Source organism: Mus musculus, chromosome 9 (genome assembly GCF_000001635.26).
Source record: "Mus musculus strain C57BL/6J chromosome 9, GRCm38.p6 C57BL/6J".
Taxonomy (NCBI): domain Eukaryota; kingdom Metazoa; phylum Chordata; class Mammalia; order Rodentia; family Muridae; genus Mus; species Mus musculus.
The window spans coordinates 106563306-106585884 of NC_000075.6; the positions used below are offsets into that span (position 1 = coordinate 106563306).

At 45.1% G+C, this 22579-nt stretch overlaps 1 protein-coding gene and 2 long non-coding RNA genes across 4 annotated transcripts in view; 1 reads left to right on the plus strand and 2 right to left on the minus strand.

The window, feature by feature from the left end:
• Nucleotides 1-5013: 5013 nt before the first annotated feature.
• Iqcf4 (IQ motif containing F4) lies at nt 5014-7662 on the minus strand. Its single transcript, NM_026090.2, has 3 exons — nt 7546-7662; nt 7230-7385; nt 5014-5467 (listed from the first exon to the last, which is right to left on the minus strand). The coding sequence occupies exons 1-3, from the start codon at nt 7561-7563 to the stop codon at nt 5027-5029; spliced, it is 615 nt and encodes a 204-aa protein (NP_080366.2). The 5' UTR covers nt 7564-7662; the 3' UTR covers nt 5014-5026.
• A 6671-nt stretch (nt 7663-14333) lies between these two features.
• Gm39420 overlaps nt 14334-22579 on the minus strand; it is a 48865-nt gene continuing 40619 nt past the window's right edge. For both annotated transcript variants that reach the window (XR_871142.2, XR_871143.1), the window contains exon 3: nt 14334-14639. This is a non-coding gene — a long non-coding RNA (predicted gene, 39420). The remainder of the gene's footprint in view (nt 14640-22579) is intronic.
• Nucleotides 16966-20151, plus strand: Gm39421. Its single transcript, XR_871146.3, has 3 exons — nt 16966-17128; nt 18681-18709; nt 19358-20151. It is a non-coding gene; the product is annotated as a predicted gene, 39421 (long non-coding RNA).

Consider the following 22579-nt stretch of genomic DNA (forward strand, 5'->3'; position numbering starts at 1 on the left):
AGAAATGAGGAGTCCTGCGACAATGAACCGAAATCCCTGAAATCACCCAAATCGTGAGCCAAAATAAATCTTTCTTCCTTTCAATGGGGTGTCACAGGTGTCTGTTGTAAGAACAACAAAACCGGAAGACAGTTTAGTCCCCATCCCAGGCCTGTTCACAAGAAGTACTTCTTGAATCCCAGCCTTCTGTTGGAGAAGTTTTGCTAAGCCCTTTCTCCAAGCTGTCATCTGCCTTCGTGCCTTTCCACGGTTGTCTGCTAGTCCACAGACAGCATTGATTTTATGTTGAGGCTTGTTGACATTTAATTTTAGCCTCTGTGTTAGCATCATGAACACAGCTGTTCACATCTCTTCAAATTCTTCAGTGATTCTAAGCAAGCAACGAAAACAACCAGAGTCCCCTGTCCAGGCTTCTCCCCCCTGCCTAAGGTTCTCCCCTCTGCCTAAGGTTCTCCCCTCACCTAAGCTTCTCCCCCTGCCCAAGCTTTTCCCAAATGTTTTCCCACCATCCGGCCTTTTTTAACTATTATTTTTAGCCCCATAAACCTCACTAACACGTTGTATTGAAAATCATAGTTTCCATTTTCAAGGCTCTCTGTCGTGTTCATTCTGTGTGGATAAAGACTTAGTTTGCCCTGCTCTCAGTATGCGTATAGTACGCCCTTTTGTAATAGATCAGTATTACACCACTGTGACTGCTCTCCACTCAGCAACGGTGCCTCATGAGAGCACAGCCTTTCTAGAACTTTCCTTTTGTTTGCTCGGAGCCTTGCCTTTCCTAATTCGCCCTCAGACTTTTCCCAAATGAGGGTAAGTTGAAGATTTTCTGTCTCTCCCTCTGTTTCTCCCTCCCCCTTTCTCTCATTTGCATCAGCTGCTCTCCTGCAAGCTGCCTGCATCCTCCCCATTGCTTCCTGTTGTCTCTGGGCAGATTCCCCTGTGTCCCAGATCCTCGGATCCTCCTCAGTGCAGCAGGCTTTCATCAGTTCTTCTGGAGTTGGATTTACAGTGCTCGTGAGCCACCAGAGACGGGTGCTACGAATTGAGCTGGGGTTATCGAAAGAACAACTGATGTTTTTCCATGCTAATCCAAGCATGTAGTTTCAAACACACGTTTCCTCACTGACTCTTACATTGCGCTCTGTAAGGTTCTGGTGCAGCTTTTGCATGGAGATCTCCACGGAGTGACAGGAAGGCCGAGCTGCACACCAGGCCTCCCCTTCTCGGACGCAGCCCCTGCTTTTACAGAGTGCGTCCTATCACACTTCCTAGGATGGAATGCATGTCTGAAAACCACTGGTGTACCTACAATTCCGACTGATAATTTTTACGGTTGCCTTTCATCCCAGCATTAGGGAGGCAGAGGCAGGCAGAACTCTGTGAGTTCAAGACCAGCCTGGTTTCATGAAAGCTAGTGCCACATAGTGAGACCCTGTCTTGGGAAGAAAAAAAAAAAAGATTATCAAATTAGTGGTGTCACATGCCTTTAATCCCAGCACTGGGGAGGCAGAGGCAGGCGGATTTCTCAGTTCAAGGCCAGCCTGGTCTACAGACAGAATTTCTCGGTGTAGCCCTGGCTGTCCTGGAACTCACTCTGTAGACCAGGCTGGCCTCGAACTCAGAAATCCACCTGCCTCTGCCTCCCAAGTGCTGGGATTAAAGGTGTGCACCACCGTGCCCAGCTGGAAGTTCATTTTATTTAACCCTGAGAAGCTGAAGTTTTGATAGCTCTCATCTTGAATTTTTCTACTTTTCTATTTTTAGAAAGCCTTTATTACATGGAAGATGCATTCCCTGATTTTCTAAATGTAGCTTTTGTCTGTTTGACAGTTGGTTTATTTGTCTTTTTCCTACTTTCTGGAGTTTTAGTATATATTTTTTTGTTACATTCTCATCCTCAGAAGTTTTTTAAGTTAATATGCTTTGGCTGTGCATAAAATGATATTTTTATACCCATATACCTTTGCACTCTGGTTATATTTACCTTCATCACACTCCGGCTCTCCCCTTCCCCCTCCTGCCAGCCCCTCTCCTTCCAAACAGTGTCTATGTTGTGTGTGCATGTGTGCATGCACATGTGTGTGTGTGTTGTTTGCCACACACAGCCTGTGAAGGTCATAGGACAGCTTGTGGGAGTCAATTCTCTATGGCCATGTAGGTTCTGGGAATGAAACTAAAGCCTAGCTGGAGCAGAGCTGGAGAGTTCACTGTGGTGGCGTGGATAATAGAGAAGCAGCATGTTTACCAGCTCAGGCCACTCAGGCCCATATCCAGGGCTCTGGGTTAGCCCATCCCCAAATCTATATCATCTGCCAATGGTTGGGATGTGTGAAAGTGCCAGTCTTGCTGATCCAAAGCTGTAGCATCTCTATGACGCAGGACAACAACAGGATAATTGGGAGGAGCCCCAATGAGGATCTGATACTGATGGTGTCACAGAAGCCAGAGATCTCAAACCGGACCAGGGACTCACTGCAATGAACATTTGCAAGGACGGGAAGATGGAGAGAGGGATAGAGTGGGACATGCTGTGATACACTACACAATGAGATGCTTTTTAATGCTTTGTTCTTGTTTTGTGTGTTCATTTTGGGGAGAGGTTGCAAGGGTGAAGGCTGGGTAAGTGGGAGCAGGGAGGTAAGCAGGACTGGGTGGATGATGTGAAACTCACAAGAAATAAAACTTTAAAAAAATTACAAGATTTCAGGTGCTTGAATAAACATTTGTCCAAATAGATATTTTACAAATGATCAGTATTCATAGAAGGATGTGGGGCAGTGAACTGTGAACATCCTGGTCTGCAGTCGAACACAGGCCTTGAACCCTGGAGACCGATAGTCTGCCTTCATGTGACAGTAGGAGTTTAGCCATGCCTCCTGGGCCCCTTGGTTCCTGTCCTAGCTACAGCCTTCCACAGTTCCTCCTACCCCCACCCCCCCACCCCCCACCCCTGTCCCCATCAGAGAGGTGTGTGGCCATCGGTCACATAGGAGCAGCACCAAGCCCTCCCACATGCAAATAAGGTTTCCCCAAAGCTCTCAGACCAAACCAATGAGAAATACCTGTTGTCAATCCCTGACCCACCCCCAAACTGTACATAAGAATCCTATCCAGAAGGATTAAAGGTGTGCGAGAACAACTCTGTCCTAAGAGCTGTAACACTTGGGAAGAAGTCTGCTCTCCTGAACCGCTGCCTGAAGCTCCACCACGCTCTTCACTGGCTAGTCGCATGGCCTCTCGTTGGCCCAGCCCACCCCAACTCAGTGCAGGGCAGCACAGAGTTACTGAGTAACCCGGAAGGAAGGCACGGCAGAGATGGAGGTGGAGCTAACTGCAACAGCGGAAGCAGCAGAAATGACTACTGTTCCCTGCCCATACTCACTTCCCTTCCCTAGAACTCTCGCACCAGGCCGGGCCAGAGATCTCTGTGGAAAGCCTGTGGTACACAGGCCTGCAGAAGGATGCGCAAAATCCTTAGTCGCTAAGCAAATGCAAATCAAAGCCCACAAGGAAGCACCATTCCAGGCTAGTGGGAGGGCAATAATTTGATAGAATGACATTTGTGGCTTTCCGTAATGGCCTCTGACTGCTGCAAACAGAGACATCTTTGATGAGGAGCGAGAGCATCGTTTATCTGTGGCCATAAGGAGAAGTTTTAGAATGCAGTTAGCAATTATTCTGGTTAGTAAAGTGTAGTGGATTTTTCTCTAAGAGCCAAGCATTAATAATTATTTTAATAATGTTTAACAGTCCTCTTGACTATGATTATAACCTGGCCCAGCAGTACTAACAACCTGCCCATCCCTTTCACGTGGCTGCTGCTACTGTCAACTGCTAACCATTCAGAGTGACTTCAGTCAGAGGAGCCCTAAAGCATGCAGAAGCTTGTGATAGATTCCTACACCGGACTATTATGCAGAAACAAGGATTGATGCGTACGATGGTGCAAAGGAGCTCCGTGTACCGAGAGAGGCCACACACAAGCGACATGCAGCCATGACTGTTTACATGAAATCGAATAGGTAAATCCTACAGAAACAGGATACATTTTGAAGGGTGCCAAAGACTGGAGAAGCGGTTAGGGGAGGTGGACACTAAAAATCTAGGATATTATGTAGTGTCATAAAATTATGTTAGAACTTGATGTAGATGGCAGCATCTTAACAATGTGATGGTATTCCCGTTAAAGGAGTGGTTTTCATTTTGTGCCTGCATGCTCGAGTGCGCATACACACACACACACACACACACACACACACACACACACACACACACACATATACACACACACACACAAGTCATGATCAGTCCCTGCAGCAACAAGAAGGCACCCGGTGATACTCTGTGAAAAATCTGGGTACAGAGCCCTGTCCTCTTGCAGGTGGCTGTTTAATGGGAAGTCTGTAGATGATGGGTCCTGATGAGGAAGGACTTTGCTTCCAGGATATCAGAGTCATCAGCTAGAGCCAAATGATTTTAGTCAGAGAGAGCAACATAAACAGGAAAGACAGAGGAGGTCCCTCAAGGACGCGCTTGGGCAGAGACAAAGCTCAATGAAGAGAACTCTCTGGAGAGAGCCCCAGGGGAACAGAAGACAAGTTCCACAAGCTGAACGGGAGCAATGTTGGCATGCTCTGCTCGAGATGCTTAAATGGCTGGTAGTGTCCAAGAGGATACTGGGAGAGTTTGAAGGCTATGGCTGCATTGTGTAGGGTGGTGGACTAGGGTGAGGGAAGACTGGCAAACTTGTTCTAAGTAGGTGGAGAGACCTTAAGAGGACAAAGGAAAGAACAGCATATTGAACAGCTAAGGGGAGCGGGCATCTGGCAGTGTTCCTGGTGACTCTTATCCCCAACTCTCCAGCCACACAGGCACTGTGTGGTCCAGGGCTCTCACATGCTCTGCCCTTGGGAGTTCAGACACATGCTGCTGCTGTCACCAGAGCAAGCTTGTGTGGTGCTGTGTGTCTGCAGTCATTGCAGGGACTTGCTGCTGGACAGGCAAAGACCCGTGTTAGAAGACCTGATCAGTTCTTTATTGGCAAGGATATGCAGTCTGATATTCGACAAACCTGTGATCCCAGAAAGATATCAAGCCGTAAACGTAGTTTGTTTCCTACAAGTTCATAGCTGCCCTGGAAAAAGCCACGGGTGCGGCAGTTATACCAGCGCCACGACGCCTGGATGACACGGGTGGCATAGCACAACCTGCAATAATTCTGACGGATTTTCAGCATCCGGACCCACGACTGAATAAGGACGCAGGCCCTTGTTTCTTGTGCCATCAAGTGCAGGATTATCAGTCGATTCTTTTCCTGTCTTTTGGCCAGTATCTTCCTCCACCAGGATTGAATGATCCATGCACTGAGGGCGGCCCTCAGCAGTGAGCGTCTCACCAGGGTGCCTCGCCACCAGGCCTGTATCTTTCTGGCATTCTGTGTTTTTTGTGATAGATGCTGTAGGGATAGCTGTAGTGGGGTGTAAGGTGAGGAATGGTTTTAGTTTTCAGGGGTACAGCCACAGACAGGTTACCTCCTTTAATTGTGTGAATGAACCCCTCTTCATGCAGTAACGGGGGGGGAGAGAGAAAGAGAGAGAGAGGAAGAAGAAGAAGAAGAAGAAGAAGAAGAAGAAGAAGAAGAAGAAGAAGAAGAAGAAGGAGAAGGAGAAGGAGAAGGAGAAGGAGAAGGAGAAGGAGAAGGAGAAGGAGAAGGAGAAGGAGAAGGAGAAGGAGAAGGAGAAGGAGAAGGAGAAGGAGAAGGAGAAGACGGAGGAGGAGGAAGAAGAAAAGAAGAAGAAGAAGAAGAAGAAGAAGAAGAAGAAGAAGAAGAAGAAGAAGAAGAGGGAGAGCATATTATATATATATATGCATGAAAAAAGAATGAAGCTATATTCCCAGAAGATGCCCTGACCCTACATTGCTAATCATGGTTTCCTCTGACGTTCATGAATGCTGAGCAGGGCAAGAGGATGGGCCACGGAAGCAGGAAGGCATGCTACCTCTGGTCTCCTTTGCGTTCCGTATCAGTTAGTGAACAAGCATCACTGTGACCTCTGAGTCCCCATGTCCCCATTTGTAGAATGCGGTACATTCACACTTGTGAGGGTTTTTGGAAATTTATTGTCTGCACGAGTGTTGTGCCTGCACATATATTTGTACCATGTATGTGCCTAGTGTCCTCAGAGGTCAGAAAAAGGGCATCAAGTCCCCTGGAAATAGAGTTACAGACAGTTGCGAGCTGCCATGGGGCTGCTGGAAACTGAAGCCAGATCCTGTGGAAGAGCAGCCAGTGTTCTTAACCACTAAGCCATCTCTCCAGCCCCTCACTTAGGTGCCTATGAACCTGGCTGGCCAGTTTAGAGCAAGAACCTTATAGGATCTTTTTGGGCAGAGGACCACATACTGAGATCAAGACTTCCTAGCAGGAACTTCCAGGAAATTGGCTTTCTTTACTCTGCCTCTCCTTCTCTCTCTCTCAGTCTGTCACCTGCTATGCTACACCCCGACCCCGGACCCCTGTTAGGTCCTAATATTAAATTTCTTTCCTCACACAACTTAGGGTCCTGACCTCATCTATTTCTTACTTCTCAAACCTTTTTTTGTTTGTTTGTTTGCTTGGTTTTTTTGTTTGTTTGTTTGTTTTTTTGAGACAGGATTTCTCTGTATAGTCCTGGCTGACCTGGAACTCACTCTGTAGACCAGGCTGGCCTCGAACTCAGAAATCTGCCTGCCTCTGCCTCCCAAGTGCTGGGATTAAAGGCGTGGACCACCACTGCCTGGCTCACTTCCCAAACCTTAAACCTTAGTTCACACAATCATCCATGCACATGTGCATGTGTGCACATACCCACACCCTTATACAATCCTGGATGTAAGAGTTCTGCTTAGATGTGTTCCCCAGACACAGACCCCACACCCTACCACCTGGCTCTGCATATCACTGCTATCACTCTCTGGGGTGGCTTCTCCCCACGCCACGCCAGTCATGATGTCTCAGGCTGAGGAGGTACCCAGAAGAAAGTTCAAGAAAAGCAACCCCCGTGATTCCAGCTTTTGAGAGGGAAGCTGTTCTGTTAAGTTTTTGATGCTGAGTGACAGCAACCCAACCTCTTGCTCACACAAGTCTGTTTGGTGCATACATTCCATGACCGATCTATGTTGTAGGATGTGGAGAAGACCACGGTAAGTCTGGGTAACATAGGTCAGAGGTGAATCAGGTCAGGGCTTACCTCTAACTTCGAGGGCCACGTGTGTTCCACCTTTGGAGTGGAAGAAGGTCTGAGCTTTTTTTCTTCCTCTTCCTTTTCCTTTTCCTTTTGCTGTTGTTTCCTTGTTTCCTTTATGTCATAGATTTCATCATCTATACTAAAGTGGACATTCCCCTTCTATAACCAGAATTAAAGGAGAAATCTGTGAGTGGGTTATTCATTGAACAATTACATACCCATTTTAGCACATGCCCGGTCTCCACAGTGGCCCAGTATCCCTAGATGCTGGACTTATCTCTGTCAATTGTAAATCCACCTTCTATAGCCTACACCTTACACTATACAGACAGCCCATGTTTGGAGACAGATGGTTCAAATCTCCCAGATCTGCAATCCCTTAAGTTCCCCCATGGCTGGGGTTACGATGGAAGGGTCATCATCTCAGGTCTATACTCCTCCAGCCACGAGGCTGGCAAGAAGAGTGAAGGAAGGGAGCCGGTGATGATGTCATAAGGCCATCTGTGATGCAGAAATCAGTATGGCTTCTAAGAGTTGAGTGGGAGCCCATCCATGCCTACGGAAATTTCCGAAGTTGGGCTATAAGATCAAAGTACAAGCACCACTGTCTCATTTGAGTAAAGACGGGAAATGTTAGTATTTTGATTTGGTGGAAATTATTAAAATTAGCAGCCTGACACATCAATGGGGATTTCCATCGATGGCTCTTGGCTCAGTCACACAGTGGGTCAGCTCAGTCACACAGTGGGTCAGCTCAGTCCCACAGTGGGTCTAGTAATGATCTTCTGGCAAAACATATAGCAGACTCCTATTTGGCTAAACTATTTGGCTCCTGCAAATATGTCTGTCCTAGAGAAATGAGGAAAGAAACATGGATGGCCGTGAATGGAGTGGAGACAGAAAGTGATTGCAGCTCTTCCATCCTTTTGGCAGAATTGTGACCCTAACTACCGTGCAAGATGTTTGGCAGTTTTCAATTATGCCAAATATATATCCACCCTATCACTCAAAGTCCCACTCCTGGGCGCAGACGAAAAATGAAAATGTATCTTCACAGAGTGTGTGCACAGGCTGTTTGATCATACAGTGCCTGCTTAGCAGGCAGGAAGCCCTAGGTCAGTGCTCGGCATTGTATAAACTGGATGTGGATGTACATACCTGTGATGTCAGCACTCAGGAGGTAGAGACAGGATAAGAAGAAGTTCAAGGTTATTCAGTCTCAGCAACATATACCAAGTTTGCAGCTATCTTGGGTATAGCAGACACACACACACGCACACACACACACACACACACATACACACACAGACAGACAGACAACACACACACACAGACACACACACACACACACACACACACACACACACACACACGGCTGCTACGATGTCTCAGTATGCCAGGTGCTTGTCATACAAGTCCAAGGACCCAGGTTCAATCCACAGATCCCGTGACAAGGTGGAAGGAGAGAAATGAGTCCATAAAAATCTTCTTGTGACATCCGCACATGCACCATAGTATGCACCCCCCCGAACCCACAGTGAGGAAAAAAAAGCGTGCTCACAGATGTCCACGGCAGTTTTATTTTGATCAAATTAAAAAGAGGCAGCAACACAACTGTCTACCAGTCTAGATGACTATACAATCACACTCATAGAATCAAATAATCTCTAGCAGTGACACCAGGCAGACATGCAGTAATGCAGGGTGCTAAATGAACCCAGTGTAGAAGATTACCTGCCAAATGGCTTCTTGTGTAGACAATGATAAATCTAATCCACAGGCAGGAGAAACCAGGCCAAATCAGATCACAACCAGAATAAGGATATACAGGAAGCACTAACAGCACAAGGAAGCCCAGAGCAGCAGGCTGTATGTCCGGTGTGGTCAGGAGTTTGATGACTCAAGTGCTTCATGAAGCTGCAAAGAGAGCTTGTCTCTGCACTGTCCTGGAAGAGTGCTAGTCAAACAAGCCAAATTAAAGGTCAATATACCTACGCTTATGTGCTTGTGTTATAAATCACTATAAAGGGGGAGAGCTATGTCAGAGCAGGGTGGCCCAGGCATTTTATCCTCTCATTCAGGAGGTAGAGGCAGTGAGTTAGGGGCCAGCTGGGCGGTTACATAGTGAGACCCTGTCTCAAAAACAATGGAGGACCCTTGAAGACATCCAAGACTGGTGTTAGTTCTTTGAAGGTCTGGTAGAATCTGGAAGAGAGGCCAGTGCTCTTAACCACCTTGCCACACCTACTCCAGTAGAGTCTGCGTGACAAGTCCAAAAGCTTGGCTGAAGTCCTGAGGCAAAAAGTTTCATGGAAACTGGTCTCCTGGAGAGTCTCTGGAGTCCCATAAAAAATTATGGTCCAGATTTGTCCTTGCAGTAGTTGGTGGAAGGTTCTGCATGCTTTCCTTCAATATTGTGTTATTATAGGTGCCCCCAAGGGATGATTTGACAAATAGCTAAGTTAAATTGAACATTGCTTCCTGGCCTTCACCAGTGTACCAATATCCTAGGCAGTTGTTGAGCCGACCCTGGACTTGGAATTTAGTAAGAATGTTACTTATTCAGACAAAATGCCTCCAGTAATGAAAGAGAGATAGTGAAAGAAATCAGGCATTACAATTTACTGGATAGAGTTAGAAATTTCAGGGCAAGTTTAACAAAGTAAGTTTAGAATTCTTATTATAGTCATGTGTGGCAGACTACATTACATAATAGGAGAAAGTTGGTGGGCTCCTCTGGTAAATGGAGGTCCCCCACAAAACACTTAGAATAACAGCTGAGTCACTCCCATATACAGGAATTTACAATGGTTTAGGAAGAAGATTGGGCTGTGGTTTAAGAAGAAATAGAGTATTGTGTTGTTCTCGGAAGGGTTAGCAAGTACGGACCCTCCCTGGTGCATACTTTCACAAGTCCAGAAGACTAGCATAGTTAGGTATTTACTAAGGGCTGGCTGGTGGTGGGTTAAACAATAGACTAGAAGCCCTTGCCCCTGGGGTGTAAAAGCCCTCACACCTGGCTTCGAAGAATAAGCTGACCTTAGATAGGGCTGACTTTGTCTCAGTTGTAGCCACTGCCTTGTTCCTGCCAGTTTTTACGTACACATTTTTCTGTTCTTGTGTAGAGTCATTATGCATCGGATGACTTGAATTACCTTGGCTGATGTGTCACCTAACTTCCTTGTTTTCTTCTGTTACATTCAGATACAGCACTCTCTCTGTGTCAGTGTCTGTTTGTCACTCACTGACTCCTTGCCACCCTGAGTACCGGGGCCCTGAATCTCTCCCCACCCCGCCCCGGGTGGAGGTATTCCAACTGGGTCCAGCCCATGGCACCACCTAGCTATAGCTATCTCTCCAGCTTCCTCTTCTCCTCCTTCCCTTCTCTCTCTCTCTTTCTCCCTCCCCCTCTTTTCTTTTTTTCTTTTTCTTTTTCTTTTTTTTTTTTTTTGAGGCAGGGTCTCACTGTGGAATTTTGGATGGCCTGGGGCTGGCTATGCCGCATGGATCAGGCTGAACTTGAAACCTCCACATTCCACCTTCCTCCCAAGTGCTGGGAGTAAAGCTGGGCCCTCCCAGGCCCGGCAGCTGGGATCTTTGGGGGATTTTTTTCCTTACTGATTTGTTATGTTAGTTATTATAGTTGGTTGTATCTTGGTTTAAGTTTGGTGTGCTATATGCACTTTGAAACCAAAACAGGGGTCCTATTGTTGTTAAGGACCCACGTGTCATACATTGTTATTAAGTCTCCACACCTTACAAGAATTACATACCTTACAAGAATAAGTTTCTGTCTCCTAAGCTTAATATATCCTGTTTTTCTACCTATGCTGAATTTGTGACCTACGATGTATGCCCACACCTCAGCCTTGATAAACTCCCTACTTGTGATATTATGAGTATCCCTTTGCCTTATGAAAACATGTCTTTCCAGATACCTTGATGATGTATTCTTGTCCTTACCAACCCCACAGGCTGCCTTGAGCCCCAAGTCCTTATTCTCCTGTCCAGGTGCTAGCAGCCACTTATTTTGACAGCTGTTTTCTATCAACCCTAACCCTTCCTTATAAAAAAGGACCTCAAAACCCCTTGAGGGTCTGCTCTCTGAAATCCCGACTTTGGGAGAGATAGCCAGCTGTCCACTTCTAACACAGCTTATATAAGGGTCTGTGATTCACGAAGACTGATACCCCAGACTCAAATAGTATGCAACAGCAAGGAGTGTTTTATTCTTCAGAGAACCTGCATGCAGGGATCCACCATACATTAGGATGGAAGACAGAGGTATGGACTTTGCACCAGTCAGGGTCAGTTTAAAGCCTGTTAGGGGAATAGTGTGAGATTTTACCTTTTTCTCCCTGTGATTGGTTGGCTCTAGCTCTAGGGGTGTGGGTGCCTTTGTGATTGGTTAAGGCTCTGGGGGACTTTGGGGACTTTTGTTGGTTAACTGTATTTGGCTCATGCTGAATGACTGAGGTGCCTACTGAACCTATCAAAGCAGACTTGACCTCCTGGCTCTCCTGCATCCCTCAGCCCCCATCTGTTAAAAGGCCCTCCCAGTTGGCATACCCTGTCCACTATCCTAGATCTTCCAGCCCCAGAGGCTGGGCTGTCCTTCCCTATATAATATAACCATTTGGTGACCTGATCCATTTAGTTTACTCTCTTTTGGGCCTCCTGGCTGTTGCATCCGGTTCTCCTTTCCCCTCTTTTCTCCTCTCCGCTCAGGGTCACGTTCACTCTCCCAGATGTCCCTATCATTGACCATGCTCTTTTATCTACAGTAAACTTTCTCCTCCACCATACCTAGAATCTCTCTCTCTCTTCTCTCTCTCTCTCTCTCTCTCTCTCTCTCTTTCTTCTTTCTTTCTTTCTTTTTTTCTTTCTTTCTTTCTTTCTTTCTTTCTTTCTTTCTTTCTTTCTTTCTTTCTTTCTTCCTTCCTTCCTTCCTTCCTTCCTTCCTTCCTTCCTTCCTTCCTTCCTTCCTTCCTTCCTTCCTCTCTCTCTCTCTCTCTCTCTCTCTCTCTCTCTCTCTCTCTCTCTTTCTTTTCATTCAAGAAGGGTTGCCAAAGGAGCCTCAATCCAGAGGTTGAGAACCACTAGGCTATAGTTTGTTAAGTAGGGTTGTCTACCTGGCTAGTGAGCCTCAGGGATCCACCTGACTCCATCACCCCAGTGTTGATATTCCAAGTACATGTCAGTCCACCCGGTTTTAAAAACAAATTATTCTTTGATAATTGTATACAGTGTGCGTTGAACACATTCACCCCCACTCCTCTCCTACCTCCTCTAAGATCCACCCCCACCTCTATCCCCTCTCGGCTTGGTGCTCTCTTTTATGTGTGCGTGCTCAGCTTTTTAGTGTGGGTTATAGGAATGGAACTTATGTCCTGGTTCATATAAGGCAAGCACTTTACCTACAGAGCTATCTCCCAAGCAATAGTCTTCATGAAAGATCCTTTGTATGATTTTTCTATAGCGGCACAATTGGGGACATACATAGCTGCTTCCTGTGTCACTTTTCCTGAGGCTTGTCACTGTTCTCGAGCCCAGTGATGACTTAGAGGCCATGCTGGAAACTTGCTGGGTCTTTGCACATAAAACACGGTCCTACATTTCCCCCTCACAATGTATAGCATTTGGGGTGCATTTATAATTGATGCTTAAGAAGAGATTTCTCCAGGAAGTAGGGATGTTGGTCCTCACTCTCTGCTCTGCTGTTGCTGCTGAGAGTCTGACTTACTCCCCTGGAGCTAACTATTGGCTTTATTTCTTCTTCACAATTCCAGCATCTCATGATATGTCTGGCTCCATCTGTTTTCAGTCAGAGTGACTCAGTTAGCTGGCTGGCTTATGCTAGTTTTCCTAAAGAATCTCTCTTAGACCCTCTCATCAATGACAGAAAATCTTCTCTGCAATACTTCTTTACAGAGGGGTATACGGGTGACCAACACTGAAACCCTGGGTTCTCCCATTTCTGTGGAATGAGCTGTTGGGAATATATGGTCTCTTGGGCAGGGGCATTCCTGAGTCAAGTTGTCACTTGGCACCAGGCTTTTCCATGCTTCCCAAAGCCAGACATTTCCCTAGAGAGAGTGACTGTATTAGTTACTTTCTTATTGCTGTGGGGGAATGCAGTGGCCAAGGCCACTAATAGGATGAAACGGTTATGTAGGTGTACAGTTCCTGTTAAGGCCTAGATGGAATGTTAAGGCCTAGATGGAATGTGAAGGCATGGGTAACTGTTACCTATCTAGCCTTTCATTTTGTGCTGTTACTAATATTGTAAGGACATTTTTCTCATATGTTGTTTCTGCTGTTACTAGGAAACTTTCTCATGCCCAAGTTAATTACATATTCTGATATGTTCTGTGCCCCTGGAAACCAATCATGATAGAATTCAGTAGAAGTGCTTTATATAGTTGCCCACAATAAGCTTGGACCTGAACCAACCACCCAGCAGCACTTCCTGCACCTGGGTAAAGGCTTTTATGGTATTTGCTTTTATAGGCTATCCTGGGATGGACCCCAGCACAAGAAGAGAGACACCTGCACCAATATAAGAAGCTATTTGGAATAAGACTTCCATTTTGAGTGGAAGTGGAGTAAAGTTTAAGTTCCCAAGACCTCCCTGGGAACTGACACCCTGCTTGGCAGAAAGAGACATGGACATGGGTAACCGACATACTGATTGACAAGTTAAGACATGAATGTTAGGCAAGTCCCATTCTGGTTGACAAGTTAAGACATGAATGTCAGGCAAAGCAAGTCCCCCATCACAGTTGAATACCCCCAACCAATGGAAATAGAACAAATGTACAACAAAGAATTTCCTAAGGAAATTCCCTATCCCTAAATCCTGATTGGTGGAATAATTTGGCACAGATGTTTGTAGATCTTGGACTCAAAAAGCCCTATAGGATCTTGTTACAGTTAGTTCCCATGTCTTACTCGTGGCACTGATCGATCAGTCTTGGAGTGTGGTATTCAATAAACCACCCTTGTTTGACTGAGATCCATGTCTGAGTGGTTTGTATGGCAATTCACAGACCCCAACACTTCTAAAGGGGTGGGATCCATCATGGTTGTAAGAGTGACATTAGGGAGACATGACCTCAGGAACAAAACAACCTCAAGTAGGAAGCAGAGGGAACCCGCCCTCAATGATAAATGCAAGCCACACCTCCTAAACCTCCCAAACAGTGTCACCAACTGGGGACCAAGCTTCCAAAGGTCTGAGCCTACGGTGCGGGAAGAACTTTTATTCAAACCACAACAGTCCCTCCACTTCTTCTCGGGGCTCCATCAAAATGCAAACCGCATTGAATCCACCTGCAAAAGTCTCCATAATCCTTCACAGTCTCCACACAGTTTAGAAGGGCAGAGCGTCCAGGCACTCTTGATGGCAAGTTCCTGCAAAATCACAAAAAGCTAATGAGATACTTTCAACATATAATGGCACAGAATATGCATCTCTATTCCAAAAGAATGGAGCGAGTGAGGACATACTGGGCTAAAGTGAATAAGAAAAAGAAATCAAAGGTAGACATGATTGCTTCTAAGGGGTTGAGGCTTTTATTATAGATATGAAGAAGAATACAATTAGAGGCAGGGGCAGAGACATATGGAAAAGTAGAGTGGACAGGGCCAGCAAACCGAGCTGGGCCCTACGAGGAGACAGGGGAGAGGAGGTGGGGAGAGCCCAAAGTCTAAGGACGGTACCTAAGAGGCCAAGAAGTAAAAAGGACAGATGTAACCACATTAGCTGGATTATATGGGGCAGGGCAGCCCAGCCCCTGGGCTATAGAGTTTAGTATAAGGAGTGAGTTATGCCAGCCAGGAGGGCCCTGTAACAATTAGGGACTGAAGGATGCTGGGGGAAATTTCACTAGGAGTGAAAATATCCACATTATATGTTAATAGGCACCTCCAGTTAGCCATTAGTCCTGTGTTTGAGACTAACACAAAAGCAAGACCATACCCTGGCAGGACAAAGGCCAAATTGTAGCTCTGTGTCTGATGCCAGTGGGCTTAGATAGCCCCACACTTCTAACTTTGCTGCCTGCAACATACATTTCTTTGTTCTGACTCTTTGGCAGCTACATCATGCCCGAGACATATCCAATGTCTTGGGGTCTCTAATGTGATGCAGGCTTCACCTCCACAACCTCATACAGTGACCCATTGGTCCCTATTGCACTCTCAGAGTCCTCATGAAGAGACTACCCTATCATACATTGCCTGTCCTTTGTTGCTCTCTAAAACTGCATTAGATTCGATGACCCCTTTATTCTTGACTCCTTGTCACATTGCCAAGTTTGGTGGCCAACTTGGGATGGAGACTGGGTCCTTGAATCACGTTTGCAGCAACTTCTGTGTGTTGTTTCTTTCCATGAGCAGAAAATCCCTTAGGCCTTTTCAGGAGTTGGCAGCTTAGCTAGAAGGGGTCTTGCTCTGAGACACTCTTTATTGTAAGACAGATCAGGCCTCTGCTTAATCTCATCTCTTTGAGCACAAACCTTGGCTGCAACATTAAGTTTTTGCTCTTTCTTTTCTTCAAAAGGTACATTTTGTATTTTTCTTCACTTGCTCATTTTCACTGTAGACCGGTCTAAGCATGGATAGCAATAACTACATGACAGAGTCAATATGAGGTGGTCTTGAAATCTTCACCAAAGAAATCAAGCAAGTCCCTAGGACTGGAACGGGGAAATCAGCCAGTTATCACAGGAATAGTCTTCTGCTAATATCGTTTCTCCCGAAACCTCTTGAGCTGGGCCTCCACTGTCCACATTGCTCTCAGCGCTGTTTTCTAAGCTTCTACTAGGATGTCCCAAGAGCCTCTTTATAGAGCAAGTTCAAATACTTTTCTAGTCCAAAGTTTCAAAGTCTTCCACTTTCCTCAAAGACAGCATGGTTGGGTCTCTTGCAGCAACATCCCACTCCTGGTACTAATTTCTGTCTTAGCTCAGGCTTCTCATACTATGACAAAATACCATGACTAATGGCAACTTTCATCTTATGCTTCTCAAACCACACATTACCACCGAGGAAAGTCAGAGCAGGAACCTGGAGTAGGAAACTAAAGCAGAAGCCATGGAGGATTGCTGCTTAGTTGCTTATTCTCAATGACTTGCTCATCTTTCTTTCTTTCTTTTTTTTTTAAAGATTTATTTATTTATTTGTTTATTTATTTATTTATTTATTTATTTATTATATGTAAGTACACTGTAGCTGTCCTCAGACACTCCAGAAGAGGGAGTCAGATCTCATTACAGATGGTTGTGAGCCACCATGTGGTTGCTGGGATTTGAACTCCTGGCCTTCAGAAGAGCAGTCGGGTGCTCTTACCCACCGAGCCATCTCACCAGCCCTCATCTTTCTTTCTTATACGGCCCAGGGCCACCTGCACAGGATGGACTGGATCCTCCTATTATCAATCATCAAGACAATACTTCACAGGCTTGTCCACAGGTCAAACTTATGGAAACATTATTTCAGTTAAGATTCCCTCTTCACAGATATGTCTGAGATTGTGTCAACAGCACTTAAAAATTTTCTTTTGGTGTGTGGGGGAAAAAAAAAAGAAGCAGATTTTAGTCATTTGTGAGAATTTTCTTCTACCGAAGACAAATATGGCAGGATTTATGTTGCGTAGGAGTTCCTAAGGAAAGAACAGATAGATAGCCAAATTGTATGCTAAAGAGCTTCTGGAGGGCTTTAAAGCCCGTGGAGCTGTTCGCGGAAAACATCCATGACAGAAGAATACAGGGGAAGCTGATACATCCTGCCCCAGAGCTGGGCAATTTTACCCCCAGACGAAGGAGAGCACATTTCCTTCCAGCAGGAAATTATTCTAGGTGGCGCTGCTTTGCCTAGGTGGGAACTCCTCCAACAGGCAGGTATGGTGAGTGGGAGGTAACACCTACAACTGCACCCACAGACCACTCTCCCCCAGGGAGCTAACAGGAGCAGGAGGGGAGGTCCTGGGTGAAAGAGCTGAGCAGATTAAGTCCAGCTCGCTGAGTCTATCAGGTGTGGATAAATGTAGACAATGTTAAGGGTTACAGATCTGAGGGGAAAGGTTTCCTCAATGCAAGTGTTGCAGCATCGAGGGAAAAGGTTTCTGTGGTATGTGTTTTGGGGAACCAGCTGTAGTTCTGTATCCTCCATTTCCTCCTTCAGGGCGTCCAGGCACCGCTGCACACCAAGCTGGATTCTGGACTAGCTGGGACTAGGGGCCGTTTCTGAGGATTTCAGTGTTACAGCTCTCTTAGAAGATACTCAATGAAACGGCTCTCTTAGAAGATCTTCAGTGAAACAGCTGGTGCCCATACACAATATTTTGGGGTGAACAGAGGCTATAATGTGAACCTTGGAGAGCGGGAGGAGTTTTCATGGTGGACGTAAAATCGTTGTTTGGAGCTTAACTGTGAATACCTCGTTTGTATGGAGAGGCATTCCAGGAATCCCAGGTCCTTGCTGGGCAGGTTCTTATTGGGGAAAGAGGAAGCTGAATTTGTTGGTTTGCCAAAAGCTATAAAACTTTCCTCAGGTCTGGCTCCCTAAACAAAGTCAGAGAATGGGCAGCAGTGCTGGAAAAAAGGAGTCCTCCATTTTGAGCCGAGCTCAGAGGAGCTATCCAGACATGGTAGACTTCGACCTTAAGTAGCAGTATTTACCAACACGTTCCCCCAAAGGAAGTATTGCAGCTCTGAAAGGAAAAGTATCCTGGCAGTTGGGAGCCAATTAATAACACAAAGTCACACCGTACAACAAACCTCACACAAGAGCTTTATTAGGAAAGACAGGAGGGTGGTTGTCTCTGCTTGGAAAGAAGCAACGGGGAACTGAGGAGGAGACAGGCTTACATTGGGTTTCTTGTCAGCTGAGTTTTCCAGGGTGGAGAGTTCCAGGGCAGAGATTAGTGGGATTTCCAGGCAAGCCCAGGGATTGGTGGGATTTTTGAGTTCAGGGATTGGTGGGATTTCAAGCTCCAGGATTGGTGGGGTTTTGAGCTCAGGCATCGGTGGATTTTCCAACACTGAAGTGGGCCACTTTTTACCACACAGAAGAGCTCCAGGATGTGTAACTATAACGCCTCAGTGAGAAAGGCCGAGGATTATAGGAAACCAATTAAGTTAGCGCCTTCTATTCATGCTTCCTATTCAAACTTGATCTGTAGAGGAAGCAACTGATAAGATCGGGTGGAACCTTCCATACTGTATTATGCGGTTTATGTTCTACTTTAGTATCTTCTTTCTGTGACCTTCCGTGGTCACCTGACATTTTTTCAGAAGAGAAGACAAAGCACTTTGATGGAGCTTCCCCAAGATTATCTTTGTAGCCCCACTGTCTGTTGTGGAATGGTTCAGCATGTTGTTTGGTCTTGCCTACCCTCCGGAAAGGTTTTGTTTAGATAGTGACTAATGCTAACCCCTACGTGTTTTGCAGATTTGGAAAGCCATTGGAGAGACAAACAGGTACAATGATGCTTTCTCCTATCTTGCAACTGGAGCTGGGTTAATTAAAAGGAAATAGAAAAAAAATCCCAAAGTTTGTAAGGTTATGGAATGAAAATCCAGTGTCAGGAGCTCTCCCAACCCATGTCTTCCTATGAGCTGTTGGCCAGAGAAGACCCTGAGGGCCCACAAACCATAAAGGCTATTGCTACTGTGGTTGGTTGTATACCGGAAATAGGTGGTGAGAACCTATTGCTGAAGATACCACATGCTTTGACTCCAGGAATGGAGAAATTAAGCTGAGACTGAGTTGGAAACTCCCAGCCTGCTGGCTGACTTTCATTGAGCCAGAAGGGGCCATTCAGACCCTGGGTAGAGATCTGTCATCAATATTCCTGCTTGGCTCTGAACCCTGAGTGCTAAGGTACTGACATGCTGGGCCTGCTTGTCCAATAGTGGCTCAGTTATCATGTGTAAGACCAACAGACTTCCTAATGGATTTAAGGCCCACTTCATGAGAGGGAGTTCAAGCCTAGTACTGAAAACTAGAACAAAAACCTATGACTGAACAGATCATAGGTCCAAATGCAGAAGCAACTTCTGTGATTTTCTACATGGATGATGTACCTGTCAAACTGTCTTCTAAATGTCTAATTCACTCTCATACAGGATAGTTATTGCCAGCCTCAGCTCACAACCCGTGATGAAGATCCTGAGAACAAGTGTCATGGTGACTCATCTCTTAGTCAATCTATAGCCATCCTCTTCACAGCTCCTAGATCACTGCAGAAGATGGGTGGAAAAAAATAGAAGAGCCAGAGGAAAGGGTGGAAACTATTATATATATCAGCTTCTCCCAAGAAGTGAAACATTCTATACTCTAGCAGAAGGGGAACAAGTCTAGTTTCAGGAAGTCTCTGAAACTGAACAGATTCACAAGGTTCTTCCTTGACAGAGTAAACAATAAAAGCTGGGAGTTGGTCTCAAAGGAAATGAAGCTGAGCTGCAAAGAGTCTTAAGACCAGAATAACTGCTGGGAAGAAGCAGAAACCAACCCAGCTGTTGAGCTGTTTGAAAAAAGGTTTAGACCAACTGAGGCACATGGAAAGGACACTCTCCAACCTGTTGAGCTTCTTGTAGGTTGTGCAGTGTGCTCCAGGTTCCCAGATTTGTGAGCTGTCATCCACACTGGGCTAGGCTTTGGTGAGGCAGCTATGTTTAGGTCATTTCTGTTCCTGTAAGTAACCCCTTGCCCATATTTCTGTAATTAACTGCAGTAAAACTTGTGGCTCATCAAGTTGACTTTGGTGGTATCTGTAGTTTGATTTGTTATGTGCTCCTTATTTGGGATGAGTAGATGTGTATGTTGTATCTCCTCGAGAAAAGTTTTCTCACACACAATGTGGGGGTAGGCTGGCCAGCAACAGTAATGTAGGATTGATCACAAATGTGGGGGAGTTGATTTAAAAAAACATTAAGTAATAAAAAGCAAGTATCTAACCCTTAAAAATAAGAATATTAGGGGAATCAATAGAAAAGTTGAGTATTCACAGTTAGTTGAGTGACTGAGGGAAAGCAATAGAATGAAGGTAGCAAAGATATGTGAACCAAGACAGCACCAAACCACAAAAAAAGGAGGAGGGTGGGGAGAAGGAAAGATGAAAAGGAACAAATTTGCAAAACATTCATATTCTTATCATAACATTGAATGTGAATAGATAAAATACCTCACTCGAATGGTTGAAAAATGACCCAGAGACGCTATCTACAAGAAACTCACTCCACCAGTGAAGACCAAAAAAAGTTAATAGTTAGGAAATTTATTTCAGGCAAATAGACACCAAAAGTGAGCAGGAGTAAGTTATATCAGACAAATAACTACAAAAAGACAAAGAAGGAAACCATATGATTATAAAAGGATAAAGTAAGCAAAAGGAAATAATTATAATTTACAAAGCAAGATATCGATAGAGAGAGAGAGAGATAACTCCAATACAATCAACGTTGAAGAGTTCAACACAAGTCTGAAGCCTCTAAGACCTATGGGACAAAACTAAAAACAGTACCTAATTCCTAGTCTGTTGCATACAAGTGCAAGATGCGCTTATTACATGTTCTGTGGTCAACCATGATGATGTGTCAAAAGAATATAGACATCAGGCTGAAGGAGCTTTTGCTGAACACATCTGGGGATATTTAGAGTACTATGATCTAAATATATGAGTCACCACATAAACCATGGTGTAGGAAACCAGTGACTCATACTATATCATTAAAACTTGATGAGATGAAGATAATTTAATGAATTGCAAGTTTGTCTTCTGATTTTTTTTTGTTTTTTTGTTTTTTTGTTTTTACCAAGGAGAGAAGGATCAATTGAAGATGGAAGAGAGATGTCAACTTACCAAAACCAACTCTGATCACACAAGTGTGTCAACTTAGACTAAATGGACAAATATTTCAAAATACAAAGTATTTTAATTTTCTCAGTATGAAATAGATAAACAACTAGTCCTATACTATGACAGAAATTAAAGCTACAATTAAAAACCTCTGTCCCAAATTTTTTTCCCATTTTTTATTAGATATTTAGCTCATTTACATTTCCAATGCTATACCAAAAGTCCCCCATACCCACCCACCCCCAATCCCCTACCCACCCACTCCCCCTTTTTGGCCCTGGCGTTCCCCTGTACTGGGGCATATAAAGTTTGCGTGTCCAATGGGCCTCTCTTTCCAGTGATGGCCGACTAGGCCATCTTTTGATACATATGCAGCTAGAGTCAAGAGCTCCGGGGTACTGGTTAGTTCATAATGTTGTTCCGCCTATAGGGTTGCAGATCCCTTTAGCTCCTTGGCTACTTTCTCTAGCTCCTCCATTGGGAGCCCTGTGATCCATCCATTAGCTGACTGTGAGCATCCACTTCTGTGTTTGCTAGGCCCCGGCATAGTCTCACAAGAGACAGCTACATCTGGGTCCTTTCGATAAAATCTTGCTAGTGTATGCAATGGTGTCAGCGTTTGGATGCTGATTATGGGGTGGATCCCTGGATATGGAAGTCTCTACATGGACCATCCTTTCATCTCAGCTCCAAACTTTGTCTCTGTAACTCCTTCCAAGGGTGTTTTGTTCCCATTTCTAAGGAGGGGCATAGTGTCCACACTTCAGTCTTCATTTTTCTTGAGTTTCATGTGTTTAGGAAATTGTATCTTATATCTTGGGTATCCTAGGTTTTGGGCTAATATCCACGTATCAGTGAGTACATATTGTGTGAGTTCCTTTGTGAATGTGTTACCTCACTCAGGATGATGCCCTCCAGGTCCATCCATTTGCCTAGGAATTTCATAAATTCATTCTTTTTAATAGCTGAGTAGTACTCCATTGTGTAGATGTACCACATTTTCTGTATCCATTCCTCTGTTGAGGGGCATCTGGGTTCTTTCCAGCTTCTGGCTATTATAAATAAGGCTGCTATGAACATAGTGGAGCATGTGTCCTTCTTACCAGTTGGGGCATCTTCTGGATATATGCCCAGGAGAGGTATTGCTGGATCCTCCGGTAGTACTATGTCCAATTTTCTGAGGAACCGCCAAACTGATTTCCAGAGTGGTTGTACAAGCCTGCAATCCCACCAACAATGGAGGAGTGTTCCTCTTTCTCCACATACTAGCCAGCATCTGCTGTCACCTGAATTTTTGATCTTAGCCATTCTGACTGGTGTGAGGTGGAATCTCAGGGTTGTTTTGAGTTGCATTTCCCTGATGATTAAGGATGTTGAACATTTTTTCAGGTGCTTCTCTGCCATTCGGTATTCCTCAGGTGAGAATTCTTTGTTCAGTTCTGAGCCCCATTTTTTAATGGGGTTATTTGATTTTCTGAAGTCCACCTTC

Bases quoted from the DNA above. Each gene is read 5' to 3' on its own strand.
- Iqcf4 (NM_026090.2), bottom strand. The intron at 5,468-7,229 runs GTAAGCCCTGAC...ACCCCACTACAG, and splicing joins CGTGGCCCTCGAAGTTAGAG to CTATCCCTACAGCATCTATC.